This window comes from Erinaceus europaeus, chromosome 9 (genome assembly GCF_950295315.1).
Source record: "Erinaceus europaeus chromosome 9, mEriEur2.1, whole genome shotgun sequence".
Lineage (NCBI taxonomy): Eukaryota > Metazoa > Chordata > Mammalia > Eulipotyphla > Erinaceidae > Erinaceus > Erinaceus europaeus.
Window position 1 is genome coordinate 81,840,896 of NC_080170.1, and position 20,516 is coordinate 81,861,411.

General features: G+C 39.1%; 1 protein-coding gene and 1 non-coding gene across 2 annotated transcripts in view; both read left to right on the top strand.

Annotated features, from left to right (window-relative positions):
• The first annotated feature begins 1,682 nt into the window (after nucleotides 1-1,682).
• LOC132540551 (U6 spliceosomal RNA) lies at nucleotides 1,683-1,789 on the top strand. Its single transcript, XR_009551750.1, has one exon. It is a non-coding gene; the product is annotated as a U6 spliceosomal RNA (small nuclear RNA).
• Nucleotides 1,790-3,576: 1,787 nt separating this feature from the next.
• Nucleotides 3,577-20,516, top strand: part of GPR156 (G protein-coupled receptor 156) — a 67,268-nt gene continuing 50,328 nt past the window's right edge. Inside the window, exons 1-2 of the mRNA XM_007532098.2 lie at nucleotides 3,577-4,015; nucleotides 4,202-4,335. Of these exons, the coding sequence (XP_007532160.1) occupies nucleotides 3,920-4,015; nucleotides 4,202-4,335 (230 nt within the window). The 5' untranslated portion in view covers nucleotides 3,577-3,919. The remainder of the gene's footprint in view (nucleotides 4,016-4,201; nucleotides 4,336-20,516) is intronic.

Sequence of the window (20,516 nt, forward strand, 5' to 3'; positions counted from 1 at the left end):
AATGTGAGAAATTGATGGTGTAGAGGAAGCAAATTCTCCACAAGTTTAGTTTTCCTAGCTGATTATTGTCAGATGATTATAAATAGCCTTATTTTTTATTGGGAGGGGGTTAATGCTTTACAGTAACTACAATTTTTGATATATGTGTAAAATTTCTCTATTTTCTCCAAAACACTCTCAACCCCAGCTTAGGTCCTCCTCTGTTATCATGCACCAAGACCTGAAAGCTCTCCCTACATCCTCCCAGAGTCGTTTACTTTGATACAATACACAAACCCAGTCCAAGTTCTATTTTCTGTTTCCCCTTTCTTATTTCTCAACTTCTGTTCATGAGTGAGATCATCCCATATTCATCCTTCTCTTTCTGGCTTATTTCACTTAGCATGATTCCTTCAAGTTCCATCTAAGATGAAGTGAAGTAGGTGAGTTCATAATTTGTAGTAATGTATTGCTACATTACATATTGTTTATATATACCACAGCTTTCTTAGACACTCATCTGTTGCTGGACATCTAGGTTGCTTCCAAGGTTTGACTATTACAAATTGTGCTGCTATGAACATAGTTATACAAAGATCTCATAGTACTAGAAGTTCTTGCTATGGAATTAGGAGATTATTAAATTATTCATATAATAATTGATAATATAATAATTAATTAAAGAGATACATATTGGAAGAGAAGAAGTTAAGCTTTTGCTATTTGCAGATAGTATAATAGTATACATAGAAAAACCTAAAAGAGGGAGTTGGGCCGTAGTGCAGTGGGTTAAGCGCACATGGTGCAAAGCGCAAGGACCGGCATAAAGATCCCGGTTCAAGCCTCCAGCTCTCCACCTGCAGGGGAGTTGCTTCACAAGCGGTGAAGCAGGTCTGCAGGTGTCTATCTTTCTCTCCCCCTCTCTGTTTTCCCCTCCTCTCTCCATTTCTCTCTATCCTATCCAACAATGACGACATCAATAACAACAATAATAACTAAAACAATAAAACAATAAGGGCAACGAAAGGGAATAAGTAAATAAATAAATATAAAATTTAAAAAAAAAAGAAAAACCTAAAAGAATCCAGCAGGACGCTCCTGGAAATTATCAAGCAATACTGTACGGTGCCAGGCTATAAATTTAATATACAATAGATAGTGACATTCCTTTATGCAAACACTAAGTCAAAAGAAGAAGAAATCCAGAAATCAGTCCCATTCACTATAGCAACAAAAACCAATCCAGAGATATATCCTGCACAAATTCTTGTTCTGTTGGCCAACTCCAACATGTTCATATAATTCCCCCAAAGGTGATTTGAGTTTAAGATTGTTAGCTAATCTTTTTAGGACCAGTGTCAACCAAGGTCTCTCAGCATTATAGATGTTGACATCTGAAGCCAAATAATTCTTTGTTATTTGGACGGGCTGTCCTGTGTGAATTACAAGATGTTCTGTAGCATCCCCAGGCTCGTGTCCATAACACTCTTCTCTCAATTTTGACAACAAATGTCTTTTTAGGCATTGAAAAATATTCTTTGGTGGCACCCTGGATTAAGTGTTAGGTCCTTAAGCATGAGGTTCCAAGTTCAATCCCCATCATCTCCTATGTCAGAATGACGTTCTGGTTCTCTATCCTTTTCCTTTTCTCTCATATACATACGTTTCATTTTGTTTTGTTTTTTTAAGAAAAATTTTCTCTTGTGCTCACTTCAATAGCACATATACTAAAATTGGAATAATACAGAGACAATTAGCATGGCCCCTGTGCAAGGATGACATGCAATTTCATGAAGCCTTCCATATTAAAAAAATTATCTGAAAGTGAAAAATTGCCTCACTTGAGAACTACTGGTATAAATGTGCAATGGTGTGTCATATTCCAAGAAATTCACAGAAGTGCAGCTCTGGGGAATAAACATGAAACAACCCATCAAGTCATTAGGTGTCTTTTTGGGAAACCTGACTCCAAAATGTCCACCCACATAAACTATATATAGGGAAGATATAGACCTTGGAATATAAAGTCCTGGATCCAGATCCTTTCTCTGCAAACTTTAAGCTATTTTCTCCACTTCTCTGCTCCTTCCTTATTTGAAAATGAGGCATGGTGTTTACCTCATGTGACACTATTGTAGTGAGAATGACATGAGTTTTTATCTCAAACACTCTTATGTGTATTCCTTTCATATGATGTAAGGAACATAAATGTGAACTTAATGCATCAAATATAAGGGTATATATTTGCCAACAGGATTAAAAAGGTAACATACGAAAAACACCTTCTAATTCATAATGTAGCATGGTCTTTACTGTGACTGACAGTGCTGCTGTATGCTAGAAGGTACAGTAGAGTCTGTCTAATTTTTCTTTTAAGGGTAAAGACAAAAGAATGCTTCTTCAGCAGTTAGAATTTCAGTAAAAGTAGGATGTACATAGTTACATTTTTATATTTACTTCTCAATTTTGCATTCAGTAATGCCGCAAGCCAGCACTAGAATTTAAACATCTTGACAGGAAATAGTGACTGTTAATTCTCTTGGGATTTCATTGTAATGAACCTGGTGAATAATTCAGGAAAACATGAGCAGCCAATGAATGAGTAGCACAGTGTGCTATATTGTTCATGTTCAAGCACACAGAACCCAAAGATGCCATCTACATCTGTCACTGTTGTTTGGGTTTAAACGCAAGTCTTAATGTTCAGTGACTATTGACATAATGATTGATTTTTTTCCTCTCAATTCTCTTCCACAATGAAAGAAAACTGTACTACCCTGTTTTTCAAGAACAACACAGAATGGAATCCTCTTTTAAATTCCAACTGATAACATTGCAGATCTATTTTCTCTAGTAAGGAATGAATTCCTTTAAAGAATTGGGAGAGGGAGAGGGAGAGGGAGAGGGAGAGGGAGAGGGAGAGGGAGAGGGAGAGGGAGAGGGAGAGAGAGATTGTGTCAGCATTCCTTCACTACTTCTGAAACATCCCTGGCAGGGATGGGACTGCCAGCTTGAACCTGAACCCTTGCATATTGTAACATGCACACTCAATTGTGTGCACCACCTCCCTATCTTTATTATTTTTTAAAAAGATTTTATTTACTTACTGAAGAGAAAGATAGGAGAAGAGAGAGAACCAGACATCACTTTGGTACATGTGCTGCCAGAGCTTGAACTCAGGACTTCATGCTTGAGAGTCAAGCACTTTATCTACTGCGCCACCTCCCGGACCCCTATCTTTATTTTTAAGATATTATTTACTGTAGATGTTTAAGATGTATTTGTGGGCCAGCAAAGTAGTTCACTTGGATAGTCTTCTGCTTTATCATGTGCTTGACCCAGCTTCAATCCTAACCTCCATCACACTGAAGGAAGCCTTGCTTTCACTGTTTCTGCCTGTGTCTACTAAAAAGAAGATATATATATATATATATAAATTTTAAAGCAGTTATAAATAACTAGATATATAAATATATAAAATATAGCTATAGCAATGGTATAAAGTATTGAAAACATCTTCATAAGCCATTTGCTCATATATGGCCACATTTATGTTTTTGTTTGTTTCTTAACAGGTCTAATTCCTTTCCGCTTCTTTGAGACCCATGTGAAAGTACTTGGTGTAGTGACTGCCATCTGGTGGCAAGCCAGAATCATCACCTGTGTGTTACCTAATGGATACTAAGATGTCCTGTCCTGATTAATGTGGTGTGTCCTAGCAGCAAAAGAGCCTGGAGGGTAACTGATAAAGGAGCCTAGGGTCATAACCTTTGCTTCCACCTGGATGGGTTGTTCACCCACTTCTGAGACAGCTTCAAAATGGCACCTCTGAAGAGAAGATTGGAGTTGCTCTTGTGTTTTTGTCAAGGATCTGCTAGTTATCTGTCAGAAGGCAACCAAGTCTGTGAATAAGCACACATCAAAAGGAGCATGTGATGACATGGAGCCTGAAATTAACTGCTCTGAACTATGTGACAGTTTTCCTGTCCAGGAACTGGATCGTAGACCACTTCATAATCTCTGCAGGACAACAATTGTAAGTGAGGAGCCATGAAGTAACAGAAGTCACATTACTGTTAGTGGTGGTAGTGAGAAGATAGGGAAAGAGGGAGAGGAGGATGGTAAAGAAGAGATGCTCCAGTAGAACCTGTGTTTCCCATAATTGATCTATAGATGAACCTTCACTTTTAATAGCTTTTTTTTTTCTCCATTCTGTTCTCAGACCTCTCCCCATCACAGTAGTAAGACAACTTCATTATCACCTGTTCTCTTGGGTATTGTTTGGACTTTTCTCAGCTGTGGACTTCTGCTGATAGTCTTCTTTCTTGGCTTCACAATTCGCTGTAGGAAGAACAGGTAAGCAGCCTCTCACACCTAGCTTCTCATTTCTTGAAGCCTGAATTGTGAAACCCAGAGTTTCAGCACTATTTGGGCACTATGAGCTGCTAGCTGGTACCAGCAAAGCTTGTCTCCTCTATGGCATTAAACCACATGAATATTTCCCCTGAAATCATTTTAGTCTTGAGCACAGTTCCCTCTTGAAAATAAAAAAAGGCCTAGTAGGGGTCAGGCGGTAGCACAGCGGGTTAAGCGCACATGGCACGAAGCGCAAGGACCAGCCTAAGGATCCCGGTTCAAACCCCCGGCTCCCCACCTGCAGGGGAGTGGCTTCACAGGAGGTGAAGCAGGTCTGCAGGTGTCTCTCTTTCTTTCCCTCTGTCTTCCACTCCTGTCTCCATTTCTCTCTGTCCTATCCAACAACGACAATATCAACAACAACAACTACAACAACAATAAAACAACAAGGGCAACAAAAGGGAATATAAATAATAAAAAAATTTTTTTAAAGACCTAGTCCAGTATTGTGCTAACAGCTACGAGGTTAAACAAAGAGAGAATGAAGATTCTATATATAAGCCTTTTGAGAAGATGGGACATTTATAATTAAAAACAAATCCAAGGCAATTGAGAAACATTCCAAGGCAACATTTAAATTTATGGATTACAAACAAAATTATGGATAATACAGTTGGAACCAGTTTGCATAAGTGAATGTTACCATAAAAATAATTGAATTTCGACCATGTAGATATTATATTAGACAATTCTGGCTGGGTGGGGAGTCATGGGCTGATCAGGGAAAGTATGGCTCATGGGACTGAAAAGAGAAATAAGCAATGACTTTCAGAATTTTGCCTTTACTATTATTCCATTCTTCCTGCAGGATCCACTTTTTCTCCCACACTCCAATATACTGTACCCTCAGCTTGCCATAACTGGCCCAGGCCACCTCCTGAATGACTTTCCAGTTCATTCTTTGGCTCACAGCTGAGTCCTGAATGGAGCTCAGACCAAATCTCAATAGCTGCCTCTCTGAGAGACCAAGTCTGTCTAGTTCCACTTTAGTTTTACACCTTGTGATGATCAAATGTCTTCTCCATCATTGCCTGGGTTTGGATTAGCCTTTCAAGCCTTTTAACAGTCTGAAGAATGGAGGACCTGAAATTTTTAAAAAATATTTTATTTTATTGGATAGTGACAGAAATTGAGAGGGAAAGGGGGAAACAGGGAGAGAGAGAGAGAGAGAGAGAGAGAGAGAGAGAGAGAGACATACATTACCACTTGTGTAGCTTTTCCACTGCAAGTGGGAACTAGGGGCTTGAACCTAGATCCTTTGTGCATGGCAATATGCATTCAGCCAGATGTGCCACCATCCAACACTGGACCTGAGATTATTATTATTTATTTATTGTCTCCAGGGTTATTGCTGGGGTTCTGTGCCAGCACTATGAATCCTGGTGGTGATTTTTTTTTCTATATTATTGAATAGGACAGAGAAATTGAGAGAGTAGAGGGAAATAGGAAAAGAGAAAGACACCTGTAGACCTGCTTCACTGCTAGTGAAGTGGACCACCTGCATTTGGGGAACATGGGAAGGAGTATTGAACCCGGATACTTGAGCAGATCTTTACACTTAGTACTAAGTGCACTTAACTGGGTGCGCTACCACTTGACCCCTGTACCTGACCTGAGACTTTTAAGCAGCAGTGAATGGATAATAATCTAAGGAAAACCATCCTGAGTGTAGTCTTGAATCTGCCTCTACCACTTATTCTATTTTCTTGAATGTAGTATGCCTATTCCCATCTTAAGACCTCTGAGTTGCCATTGCTTGCTGTCTCCCTTGTCTGATAGTCTTTTCCTGAAGACTGATTTCTTTCCATCAAATATGTTTTGGCTCAAATTCCAGCTCTTCAGACAAGCTTCGTCTGGTCTTTCATCTAAGTTGGTCTCTCTACCCAGTGATTACCCAGCCTCCACATCGTTCCATATCTAATCACTTGTTGTCTTCTTCATAGGGAATATAACTTTATGTTGCTGTATTTACTACCTGTTTTTCCCCACAAGAATGTAAAGTCTATGAACAGCAGAGAAATTGTCTGCCATCTATACTACTGCCTCTAGAATTTAGAACAGACTCTGAAACATAATGAGTAATCAATAATGTGTTCTCAGTGATGCTAGGAAGAAAGAGATTTAAATTCTATTGATGGTTGCTGCCAATAAAATGTTTAGGAAAATCACATATTTCAAGGTTAGAGAACTGCAGAATGCATTCTTTTCTGTATCATTCTTGTATCACATTTCTGTAATTATTTTTTAAATATTTATTTATTTATTCCCTTTTGTTGCCCTTGTTTTTTATTGTTGTAGTTATTATTGTTGTTACTGATGTCGTCGTTGTTGGATAGGAAGAGAGAAATGGAGAGAGGAGGGGAAGACAGAGGGGGAGAGAAAGACACGTGCAGACCTGCTTTACAACTTATGAAGTGACTCCCCTGTAAGAGAGGAGCTGGGGGGCTTGAATTGGGATCCTTATGCCGGTCCTTGCTCTTTGCACCACCTGCTGTTAACCTGCTGTGCTACTGCCCAACTCCCAATGTAAATTAATACCTGATTAGAAAATTAGAAATTGACATTTTTGGTTCATCTTTCAGCCCTCCCTCCCCAATCAGTATTTTAAAAACATTTATTGGAGGGGCTGGATGGTGATGTACCCGGTTGAACATACATATCATACTCAAGGACCCAGGTTTGAGGCCCCTGCTGCCCATCTGTGGGAGGAAGCTTCATGAGCAGTGAAGCAGGTCTTCCAGTGTCTCTTTCTTGCTCCCTATCTTCCTCTTACCTTTCAATTTCTCTCTGTATTATCAAAAGAAAGTGTTGGGGGGGGGGGGGATGGCCACCAGGAGTGCAGGCCCTGAGTCCTGTGGTAACCCTGGTAGCAATTAAAAAATAGTCTGTTGTCAAGTTTTATTATAGTTTCAAAAAAGAAGGCTTAAGGTAAGAATGCTATGCCAATGCATTGTATTTTTGCTAAGAATGACTGATTTAGTAATGGCAAGATCTAGTGTCCTTCCTCTATTGTGAAGCTTTCTGGTGAAGGTGTAGGAGTAGATGAAGAAGCAGAGTAGACATCTCCCTTGTATTTAAAAGCAACAGATTTTTGAAGAATACACATATCTAGAACAGATGCTTAATTTTAATGACAGTTTTACTTGTTAGAAGTGAATGTCCTCAAGGACCTACTTGTGCTTTATAGATTTAAGGTTGCAAAAAAAAAAAAAAACTGTTTCATAGTGGACATTTACTCAGCCCTAGTATTTTCTTTTCCCCTTCGTTCATTCTTCTCTTTCTTTTCTTTCCTTCCTTTCTTCCCTTCTTTCTTCCTTTTTCTTTTTGTTACAATGCTCAAGGACACCAGTTCAAACTCCCGGTCCCCACCTGCAGGGAAAGCTTCATGAATGATGAAACAATGCTGCAGGTGTCTCTCTGTCTCTTTCCCTCTCTCTCTACCCCTACCTACTCAATTTCTGGCTGTCTCTATCTGATAAATAAAGATAATTAAAAATAATCTTAAAAAAATTAGCTAGGCCAACAAGAAGTTCACTCCAAGTAGACAACTCAGGATAAAAGAATCCAACTTTTTCAACTAGTAACCATTTTGCCTGAATGACCTAAAGGTGTATGTATGCATATTTTCATTTTCCTAAATACAGTATGTGATGCCTGAAAGAAAAAAAAAAAGAAGGGAGTCAGGCAGTAGTGCAGCAGGTTAAGCGCAGGTGGCGCAAAATGCAAGGACTGGCTTAAGGATCCCAGTTCAAGCCTCCGGCTCCCCACCTGCAGGAGAGTCACTTCACAGGTGGTGAAGCAGGTCTGCAGGTGTCTGTTTTTCTCTCCTCCTCCCTGTCTTCCCCATCTCTCTCCATTTCTCTCTGTCCTATCCAACAACAATGACATCAGTAACTACAACAATAAAACAAGGGCAACAAGAAAGGGAATAAATAAATAAATAAATATTTTTAAAAATTAAGAAAAAAAGAAATAGTCATCAATGGGTGAATAGATAATCAAATTGTAGCATAGTCATGCAACAGACTGCCAATTATCATTAAATATAATGGATTATTGATACATAAAACATTAATAAGTGTTTGAGTAGTTATGTTGAGTGAAATACACCAGAATAAAAGATTATGTGACATATAATTCCAACAACAACAAAAAGTCTAGAAAAGTATTCTGCTGTTAATTAATCCATGACAGCAATCAGATGAATGGTTTCCTGGAGGTTGCAGGGGAGGGGGTGGCTTGGAGGTGAACACAAGGGTAGGATATATATTGCATTTTATGCCATTTATTGCATGTCATTTATACTCAACAAAGCTATCTCAAAATACAGTCTGCATTCTTAGGGATAACAGTATACTTACCTGGTATTCTTTTCCAAAGGTGACCTAAAACCCATCTGATCTCTGTCTTAGATATTAATGACTAATAGAGGATATCTTATTCATTTTTATATATCTGTGTAATTTAATAAGTAATATAGCACCTTAACTTTGAGAGAGAAGCAGATATTTCAGATCCAAATGCAAACTCTCTTGATGCCTCCACTGAAATTCATAAAGATAATCTCATATGATCTGTATAGAGTTAACTTTCTTTAATTAAAGGACTATATTTTATCCTGATAATTTATTTCATTATTTTTAAGATACTGAATGTAGGTGATAGTTGTTATTTACCTAATGTTATTTCTCAGAATTTAAGGGGGTATTTCTATGATGATCCTCAATATCTGGGATTTTACTATCTGGAAAAACCAGAAATCTGAGTGGTAAGAATTGAGGAGACAATTGAGTAGCTAGTTAACCTGTTGCTATTAATGGATGCTAACAACACAGACAAACAAAACACAGAGACTCTAGGATCTCTAGGTAAAGTACCTCATTATTATGGGAAAAGGAATAGTCAGAGATTCTTGTTGAATTTCTGCTGGTTTCCATGACCCAAAACCCAAGCAAATGGTACAGGGCTTAATGCTGACCAAAAGAAGGCAGGCACAAAGATTATACCATGAGATAGCATGGAAGCACCAAGGAGAAGTTCCATGGATGGTGAAGCAATGTTATATTGTCTCTCTCCTCTTTGTCAGTTTTCCCTCCCTCCCACCCCTCCTCCTCTTCTTCCATTTATACTTTTCCTTTTTCTCTCAAAAACAAAGAAAATAAAAGGACAGGTAGAACACTAAACAGGACTTTATATAACCTGAGTTATTCCCTGGCACCACTTGAAATAAAAATTAAGATAAAAAATTTTTTAGAGTTGTGTGGTAGCACACATTGAGTGCACACATTACTATCTGTAAAAACCCAGGTTCAAGCCCTTAGTCCCCACCTACAGGGAGGAAGTTCATGAGTGGTGAAGCAGTGCTAAAGGTGTCTCTCTTTCTGTCTCCCTCCCTAGTTCTCCTTCCCCTCTCAATTTCTCTCAGTTCTATGAAGTAAAGTAAATAAATATTTAAAAAGTTAAAAAATTGAGGTAGAACCAAGATGGCTGCATGAAGACAACATCTAGACTGACTCTTCTTAAGAAACCTCTTCAGATCCTAGCACTTCTGAATAGAAGATGGATTTTTCAGGCCAGTAGGAGAGAAACTACAGAGGATGGAACAAAGAGACACCGCAGTGGAAAAATTATAACCTATGTATGAATTGAAAAAAAGTAATGAAAAGGATAAAGGCAAGCTGAGTGGTGAATTTTCCCACTGCATCCCACTCCTACCCCATCCCCAAGCCCAGAAAATGCTGTTTAGGAAAGCAAGAGGAACCAATGAGACAAAGGTCCTGGGAAAATTCCAGGACAGAATTTCCCAGAAAGTGCATCTTTTGTCACTTATATTAATCTTGCCTAACATATCCAGAGCAGGAACTCTCACAGGTCAGCCTACCTGAAAACTACTCTATTAGGTTATGACAGATTACAGTGTATATGCTTGGGAAACTCCTTGACTGGAAGTAAACTGCAGACATCCCCAAAGCTGCTTGTCAGGCTAACTCATCTGCCCACTTACACAATTAGGCAGCAACCTCTTCAACCTAGACCTATCACACATCACTGCAGCAGAGCAAAAATGGTACTTTGGGAACTCAAGGAAGTTTCATCAGACTAACATCCTCCCCAGTTGTGAGCATATACATGTTCTGATAGCTTATTAATTCCTTCTCTGGCTCGCTGTGTATACTCCTTCCATTTGTTGTTTTTGTTGTTTTGCATCTCTCCTCTCTTGTTCCATTCATTGTCTCTCTCTCTTCAGTTTGAACACAAGAGATACTACTTCTCATCTTCTAAATGGAGTGGTATCACCACTTTAACAACAGCCCCACCCACTCCTAAGACATACCACAAAGTGACTGGCTCAGGGGTCCAGGTCCCAAAAAACCAGAGGCCACCTCACACCATATCTGAACAGAAACACTTAGGACATAAATTTCAAAAGACACCAGAAATAATGGTCAAGCCAAAAAGAACCACTGCAACAATGAATCATGACAGAAGCTCAGGAAAAAAAAAGTCTCAACAAACTAAAATCAAATAAAAATGAGAAAAAAAAAAACATTAATTGAGGTGACAACTGCTTTTGAGGGAAATATCAGAAATGAGGAAACAACAAATGAGACTCTGAAAGAAAAACACTAACTTTCTTGACGGTAATTAGAGAGCTAAACACTGAAATAGCTGAGTTAAGACCCCCAAAAGCTGAACAAGCTAACATTGTAACTGTTGGTATGTTTCATATTGGTTTGGTCCCCTTCCCCCACCTCTGGAAGATTGTGGTTTTGCCCTGCTAGTTTCGCGGGGCCTGCTTGTCCCTGCCCCAAAAAGAACCCCTACGGATGTCCAGAGTTCCAGCAGCAGCCGCTGGAGGAGAATGATGGGGAAGCACATGGTGTGGTGATTTGCCCACTCATGAATAAAGATTAAACTGCAGCTTCTCAGCCCAGCCGTGTGTCCACGAGTCTTTGTCTACCGCCGTGAAGCTAGCCCGGCCAGCTGGAACACCGAACCTTAATGACAGTAACTGAACATGGTAACAAAATAGCTGAACTTAGGAATGGAGCTGAGGGAAATGAAAGCAGAATAACTGAGGCAGAAAACAAAATTAGCAAGATCAAGGATGAATTAGAGAAAACTAAGAAAGAAGTTAGAGAACTGAAAAATAGAGACACTGAAAACAGCAACAGAGGCATGTGGGAATGACCTCAAAAGAAACAATATACACATTGTTGGCTTGCCAGAGGAAGAGAGAAGAAGGAGAAGAAAGCATACTACAGGAGATAGTAGAAGAAAACTATCCCACTCTGAATAACAGAAAGGACATAAAGATTTAAGAAGCCCAGAGAATCCCAAACAATCAACTCAGACCTACATACACTAAGATACATCATAGTTAAAATGGAAAGGAGTAAAGATAAAGGATTCTGAATACTGCAAGGGAAAAACAAAGAATCACATACAGAGGGAAAATCAGAAGATTATCAGAAGATTTCTCCATGCAAACTCTTTTAAGAACCAGAAGAGAACGGCAAGATATATATAAACTCTCAATGAAAAAATGTTTCAGACCAGGAAATGACAGATTTTGGAGAGGTTGTGGAGAAAAAGGAATTCTGCTACCCTGCTGGTGCAAATGCAAACCGGTACATCCCCTTTGGAAGACTGTACAGATAGTCCTTAAACAAATGAAAATAGAATTACTTTATGATCCAGCAATAATAATCTTAGGCATTTATCCATGGACATTCAAACATTAATTAGAAGGGACAAATGTACCCCCTGTGTTCATAGCTATATTCACAATAGAAAAAGTGGAAGCAGCCCAAATACCCATCAACAGATGAATGATTAAATAAAGTATTGGATATATATTCCATGGAATATTACTCTGCAGTCAAAAATTATATTGTGTCCTTTGGGACAAAATGGAGGTACTGTAGGTGATTATGCTTAGCATAATAAGTAAAGGGATGAAAGACAACTGCCAGATGATTTTATTCATATATGTAATCTAGAGATCTGATTCACATGAGCTTGCTAAAAAGCAAACAAACAGAACAAAACCAGAAGCAAGCTAACTGTAAGACTTTTGATAACTATGGTGGTTATCTTTGGGTGGTAGAAGGGTGGGGGGGGGGGATACAGAACACTGGTGACAGGTGTGGAACTATATATTGTAGTCTTACAATCTTGTAACATTCTATTAATAAAAAAAAGTTTTTTAAAAAGAGAAATGGTTCAGCCAATAATATTGTTTCCTGTTAGACTGTCATTCAGACTATATGGAGGGATAAAAACCTTCTCAGACAAATAACACTTAAAATAATCAACTACAAGCAAACCTGTTCCGCAAGAATTCTTAAAATGTCTCCTATAAACAATAAAATAAAAAAAAAAAAAACCAGCCACACATATTAATGCTCAGGAAAGTTCAAAATAATGGCATTGAAATATCTTAAATCCATAATATTAGTAAATGTCAGTGGCCTGAATTCACCCACTAAAAGGCACAGAGTAGGAAAATATATCAGAAAACCACAACCCAATCATATGTTGTCTGCAGGAATACTACCTAACTCAACAGGACAAACAGAGACTCAAAATGAAAGAATGGAAACTCTCATACAAGCTAATGGACCACAAAAAACAAATAAACAAACAAACAAAAAACACCAGGAACAGCTATTCTCATATCTGTCATAGTAGACTTTGAAATAAAGTAACAAAAGATAGGGACGGAAATTACATATTGCTCAGAGGATCAGTCAACAAAGAAGACTAAACAATTTTTTTTCACCTCAAGGCCTGCCTTATTAATGTTCAATACACATAAGTTTATCTTAGAGTTATAGAAAATTAGAGAATAATAGTCTATTCCCTAAATATTGTTTTTCTTTTTTTTTATTTATTTTTATTTATTTATTCCCTTTTGTTGCCCTTGTTGTTTTATTGTTGTAGTTATTATTGTTGTTGTCATTGTTGTTGGATAGGACAGAAAGAAATGGAGAGAGGAGGGGAAGACAGAGAGGAGGAGAGAAAGATAGACACCTGCAGACCTGCTTCACCGCCTGTGAAGCCACTCCCCTGCAGGTGGGGAGCCGGGGTTCGAACCGGGATCCTTATGCCGGTCCTTGTGCTTTGCGCCACCTGCGCTTAACCCGCTGCGCTACAGCCCGACTCCCAATATTGTTTTTCTTATTTTTAAATAGGTTTATCTTTTGCAATAATGACTTGTAATGGCAGAGTGACATGAAGTTCTACACTAACAAGATCAAACTTATATTATTATACTACATTGTTAAATTACTCCAGAAGCTCTGCTATTCCCTATCAATGAAAGTGAGGTTAATAGAAGGTCACACTTGTCTTGCTTTTAATAAATAACATGTTAAAGCTCATAAATGTCTGCTTTTCAAACTTTACACTGATGTGTCCTCATTACTTTAAAAAAGAAAGCAAAGTCCTTATACATACAATAGCTTATGTAATTCTATTTTTCTACATGTGTATCAACCACTCTAGACGCTTCTGCACTGGTTTCAGCAGGAGGTAAGGAACAATGAGATATTTTCATCCAGCTGTTTGTTCACTGCTTTGGTCTGAACACTGCACTCCAAGGTTTTTGCTAGTTAGCTGAACAATGATACTTTAAACTGTTCAACGGAAGGATCTATTCCAAGTAGTTCTTTCAAACCAGTGCATCCAATGGCAAAGACAGTTTCCCTACTGATGGTAGTTGCTTCTTTGGGGGGTCAAAGAACAAGGAAGAAACTTCATCTATAGATAAGAGACTGGGATCACTTTGAGGGAGTGCAAGTCATTTGAGCTCTTGAGCTAAGGATGTCATCTTGCATGCCAGAGTTCTAAAAATAGGGTTTGGACCTCTACTTCAGAAAACCTTAAATGTAAATAATTTTCTACAGCACTCTGCACATGGCACCAAGGAGCCCAGCCCTCACCCAGAAACCCTATGAACACTAAAAGAGGACTTCTGGTTTTTTAGAATTACAGACAAGGACTTAACAATTATTAACATTTATGCAACCAATGAGAGGCTATCTAAATATATCAAACATCTACTGAAAGAGCTGTAGCAATATGTCAATAGCAACAAAATAATAGTAGGAGACTTCAACACCCCACTCTCTCAAACTGACAGATCATCTAGACACAGAGTTAATAGAGAAAAGAATTAAATGAACAGATTGATAGATAGACTAGACCTATTGGACATTTTCAGAATCTTTCTCCTTAAGAAACTGGAATACACCTTCTTTTCAAGTCCACATGGGTCATAATCAGAGATAGATCATATGTTAGGCCACAAAGACAGTCTAATTCAAGAGCATTGAAATCATCCCAAGTATCTTCTCAGATCACAGTGGAATAAAATTAACACAACAAAAAATAGAAAATTATTAGAAGTCCCAAAATATGAAAATGCAATAGTACACTACTTAAAACTACTGGGCCAAAAAGGAAATTAAGGAAGAAATTAAAATGTTCCTATAGGAACAACAAAATAGACCCCTTTGTGGGCCCCCCATAGGACCTTGCCCTCAACTTGGATCAACAACAGTAGAGAATGTTCCATCCTCTGAAGGGAGGATGGACAAAATACTTTATGCTACACCCGAGGAAGATGGGTCGATATTAGGGCAGCTTGGAATGTTCCTACTCATGACCAAAGAATGTGAGCTCAGATCTAGAGGGATGCAGAAGTCACATAGGCTCCTAAAGCTGAATATGGGCCCCAGACCAAATAAAATTGATGGGGTTTACAGTTACCAGTATTTATATCCCTTTTCCATATTAGGGAGCTACTCTCTTCCCTGATCCAGCTTTCTGGTCCTTTTCCCAGCCATGACATTATCTCCCCAGACAATAATTAGGATCCACCTGCATATCAGATTTCAGGCTCAGAGAAAAAAAAAAAAAAACTAGTATGGCCACAGGCCCTTTGGAATATAACTAAAATATGCCTACTAGCTATCTACAAAATGGAGGAACCCCCCCCAACACTTCATCTGCACTATTCCAGCCTTTAGGTCCATGATTATTCAACAATTTGTTTGGCTTTGTATGTTAACTCTCTTTTCAGCCACCAGGTTCCAGATGCTAGCATGATGCTCACCAGACTTCCCTGGACAGACAATCCTACCTATGTGTCCTGAAGCTCCACTTCCCCAGAGCCCCACCCTACTAGGGAAAGAGAGAGGCAGGCTGGGAGTATGAATCGACCTGTCAATGCCCATGTTCATTGGGGAATCAATTACAGAAGCCAGACCTTCTACCTTCTGCACCCCACAATACCATTGGGTCCATTCTCCCAGAGGGATAAAGAATAGGAAAGCTATCAGGGGAGGTGATGGGATACGGAGATCTGTTGGTGGGAATTGTGTGGAGTTGTACCCCTCTTATCGTATGGTTTTGTTAATGTCTCCTTTTTATAAATAAATTTTTTAAAATGTTCCTAGAATCAAGTGAAAATGAAGGCATAAACTATCGAAATATTTGGAAGACAGCTAAGACAGTACTGATAGGGAAACTCATAGCCATACAGGCACACATTAGAAAACAAGAAAAAGTTCAAATAAACAATTTGACTACACACCTCACAGACGAAGAAGAAGAAGAAGGAGAAGGAGAAGGAGAAGGAGAAGGAGAAGGAGAAGGAGAAGGAGAAGAAAGTAAGACTGAAATAATTAAGATTATGGCAGAAACAAACATTGAAAATAAGAGATCCATACAAAAAAACAGTGAAGCTCAATGTTGGTTCTTTGAAATGGTAAACAAAATTGACAAATCCTTGGCCAGACTCACTAAAAAAGGGAGAAGACTCAAGTAAATAGAATTTTAAATGGAAGAGGAGATATCAAAACAGATACTACATAAACCCAAAGTATGAGGCTTCTACAAACAACTGTATGCCTCTATGCTAGAGAACCTGGAAAAAATGGACAACTTCCTTGAACTCTACTGGGTGCACCACCACCTGGCTGCCATATAGTGAAACTTTATTTGACAGTAATGGGGAAGAAAAGGGCAAGGACAATACCGTTATGGTTCTGCAAATAGACTCTCACTACCGAGGCTCTGAGGTCCCAGGTTTAGTCCCCCTCGCCACTATATGCCAGAGCTGAACAGTGCTCAAGAAAATAAATAAATAAGTCCCAAGACCAGGAGATAACTCACCCAGTAGAGCATGCACCTTGCTAAACATGGGGCCCTGGGTTTAAGCCCTGGTACCACACACAAGTACCATGGATAGCACTGGTGGTGTTGTGGTATCTCTCCTCTCTTCTCTCTGTCTCTCCTTTACCTACCTCTTTTTTCTTTCCTCTAAAATAATAGAAAATGAAATGAAATTGGCCTGAGGAGCAGTGAATGAGGTCCCAATTTATTCCTCATTGCTGCTGCTGCTAATAATAGCAACAACAACAATTTCCTGATTCATTTTAAACCATGGATGAACCTTCAGAAATCAAGTGAAAGAAACCAGTCATAAAGACCATATGTCATATGACTCCATTTATGTCAAATATCCATATGGAGAGAGATAGAGAATCATAAAAAATTATCATTAGGAAAAAGCAAATTGAAACTATAAAGTATACCCCAACTGTCTTAATTTAAATAATTAAGGATGGGGGTTGGGCGGTAGTGCAGCAGGAGTGGGTTAAGCACACAGAATGTGAAGCACAAGGACTGGTGTAAGGATCCCAGTTCAAGCCCCTGGCTCCTCACCTGCAGAGGGGTTGCTTCACAGGCAGTGAAGCAGGTATGTAGATGTCTATCTTTCTCTGTCCCTCTCTGTCTTCCTCATCTCTTTTGATTTCCCTCTGTCCTATCCAACAACAATGACAAGAATAATAATAACCACAACCACAATAAAATAAGAAGGGAAACAAAAGGGGAGGAAATGGCCTCCAGGAGAAATGGATTCATGGTGCAAGGACTGAGTCCCATCAATAACCTTGGAGGCAAAACAAAAAATTAAGGATAGTGTTAAGATAAAATTGTGAAAGTACAAAACTCTCATCTCACAGTGAGAATGCAAATAGATACATGCGCCTTGGAAAGCAATTTGACATATCTTCTAAAAATAACATACCTTATGAACCAGCAAATTCACTACTTATTAGGAGAAATGTATGCACATTAATACCAAGAGCAGTATAAATAATAGTATTATTTGTAATCATCCCAAATGTCCGTTTTTTATTACTGAGCACCAGAGTTTATTATACTGAGCACCAGAGTTATTACTGGTGCTCAGTGCCTGCATGACAAATTCACTGCTTCTAGCAGTCTTCCTCTATTTCTTTCTCTTTTTTTTCCTTTCTCTTTTCCTTTTTATCTTTTGATAGAGACAGAGATAAATTAGAGAGAGATAGAGAGGGAGAGAGAAATACCTGTAGCATTGTTTCACCACTTGTAAAGCTTCCCTCCCCCCCCCCTTGGTAGGGACCAGGGGCTTGAACCTGGGTATACTCATCTGGGTATACCACCACTTGCCCCACCTCGTGTCCTTTAATAATAGAAATGGTGGGAGCCAGGCGGTGGCACAGCGGGTTAAGCGCACATAGCGCAAAGCACAAGGACCAGTGTAAGTATCCCGGCTCCCCACCTGCAGGGAAGTTGCTTTACAGGCAGTGAAACAGGTCTGCAGGTGTCTATCTTTCTCTCCCCTCCTCTGTCTTTTCCTCCTCTCTTGATTTCTCTCTGTCCTATCCAACAATAGCAATAGCAACAATAACAATAATAGTAAGAGCAAGGGCAACAAAAATGGGGTAAACGGCCTCCAGAAGCAGTGTAGTGTAGGCACCAAGCCCCAGCAATAACCCTGGAGGCAAAATAGTAGTAATAATAATAGTAGAAAAGGCCATGGTAGTCTTGCAATGGAATACCATACAGCAACAAAAACAAACTAGTTGTACCCAGCAACACTGGAAAATTTCACAACCATCATATTTTAAAATGCAGTCACTGTAAAAGCATATATGGTTCCTGCTACATGAGGTTCAAAAACAGGCATAACTAAACTATACTGTGAAAAATCAAGATAGGTGGTCCAGGAGGTGGTGCAGTGGATGAGGCATTGGACTCTCAAGCATGAGGTCCTGAGTTCATCCCCGGCAGCACATGTACCAGAGTGATGTCTGGTTCTTTCTCTCCTCTTATCTTTCTAATAAATAAAATATTTAAAAGAAAAAAAATCAAGATAGTAAATCTGTGGGGGTGGAAGGAAAGCTTCATGAATGGTGGAGCAGTGCTGCAGGTGTGTCTCTGCCTCTACCTCTGTCTGTCTCTTTCTCTTACCCTCTACCAAAGAAAAAGGGGAAAAAATGGTCACTGTAAAGTGTGGGATCATGCAGACACCTAGCTCCAGCAATAACACTGATGGGAAAAAAAATCATAATAGTGATTTACTTTTAGGAAGGGAAGATAGAAGGGCTAATATAGTTACACAATGCTTAGTGACAGGGCTACCAGAGAAGTGTGTCATTCCTTAGATAATGTCATCATTATGCAAACATCACAGAGTATTTATTTATATAAATAAGAAAATAATTCTACATAGACATAGGTGATATAGCTGACTATTGCATGTATAGCCTATAGGACCCACTGTCATATATGGGACCCATTGTGACTGAAATAAATGTTAAGCAACATGAATCTGTAAGTCTGAGGTATCTTATGTTCTTTTTCTTGAGTTGGGAGATAGTTATGTTTTAGCTATTTGATAATTCACTGAATAGAATTTTCATAATTCATGCACTCAAAAAAATACCCTTTTGGCCCAGGATTATTAGAAAACAAAACAAAGGGGGTCGGGCGGTAGCATAGTGGGTTAAGCTCAGTGGCACAAAGCCCAAGGACTGGAGGAAGGATCCCGGTTCGAGCCCCCAGCTCCTCACCTGCAGGGGAGTCGCTTCACAGGTGGTGAAGCAGGTCTGCAGGTGTCTTATCTTTCTCTCCCCCTCTCTGTCTTCCCCATCTCTCTCCATTTCTCTCTGTCCTGTCCAACAACAATGACATCAATAACAACTATAATAGTCACAACAATGATGAAATAACCAGGGTAACAAAAGGGAAAAAATGGCCTCCAGGAGCAGTGGATTCGTGGTGCAGGCACTGAGCTCTGCCAATAGAAAAAAGAAAGAAAGAAAGAAAGAAAGAAAGAAAGAAAGAAAGAAAGAAAGAAAGAAAGAAAGAAAGAAAGAAAGAAAGAAAGGAAGAAAGAGAGAGAAAGGGAGGGAGGGAGGGAGGGAGGAAGAAAGAAAAGAGAAAAGAAAAGAAAAGAGAAGAAAAGAAAAGAAAATCCACTCAAGGACCCCAGTTTGAGCCCCTGGCTCCCCACCTGTAGCTTAACAAGCTGTCTTTCTCTCTCCTTCTCTGTCTTCCCCTCCCCTCTCAGTTTCTCTCTGTCCTATCCAATAAAATGGAAAAAATGGCCTCCAGGAGCAGTGGATTCATAGTGCAGGCACCGAGCCCCAGTAATAACCCTGAAGGGAAGAAGAAGAAGAAAAAAAAAACCTGTCATTATAGGAATCAAAGGTAGAAAGTGATGATGTCTTTAGAGGACTATTGAACATGAAGACAATCAAATCATTACATACTCTGAATTCTTTAAATGAACTTCCACATACCTTCTTCATATCACATGCAGTGTCCAAATGATGCACCATGGTAGCCTAACTTTGATCAAATTACGACAGCAGAGGATTTGTCCTCAAATCCTCTATTCTTTTTGCTTACCTAGATGTAGCTGAGCATCAAAATTCTACTTGATTCAGATACTTGCGAGATTATAGACAGCAGTCTGACAATAATCAGTATCTGATCCTATTCTGTACCTTTTCACTTCTCCATCCCTGCACTCCATCCCTTGCTTATTTTCAGGAAGGGATCTATGAGATAATAAATATTTTTCTAAGCATTTTGAATTTTGCCATTACTAAATGTTATTCTCAGATAGGGGTGTGTGTGTGTGTGTGTGTGTGTGTGTGTGTGTGTGTGTCAGAAGGAGGTGGTGATCAAAATGCTAATCTATGCATGGTGACCTTTGTTTCTATCTGACTGAGCAGATGTAGGAATTAATCATTGTCACTCCCGGATGCTATGGC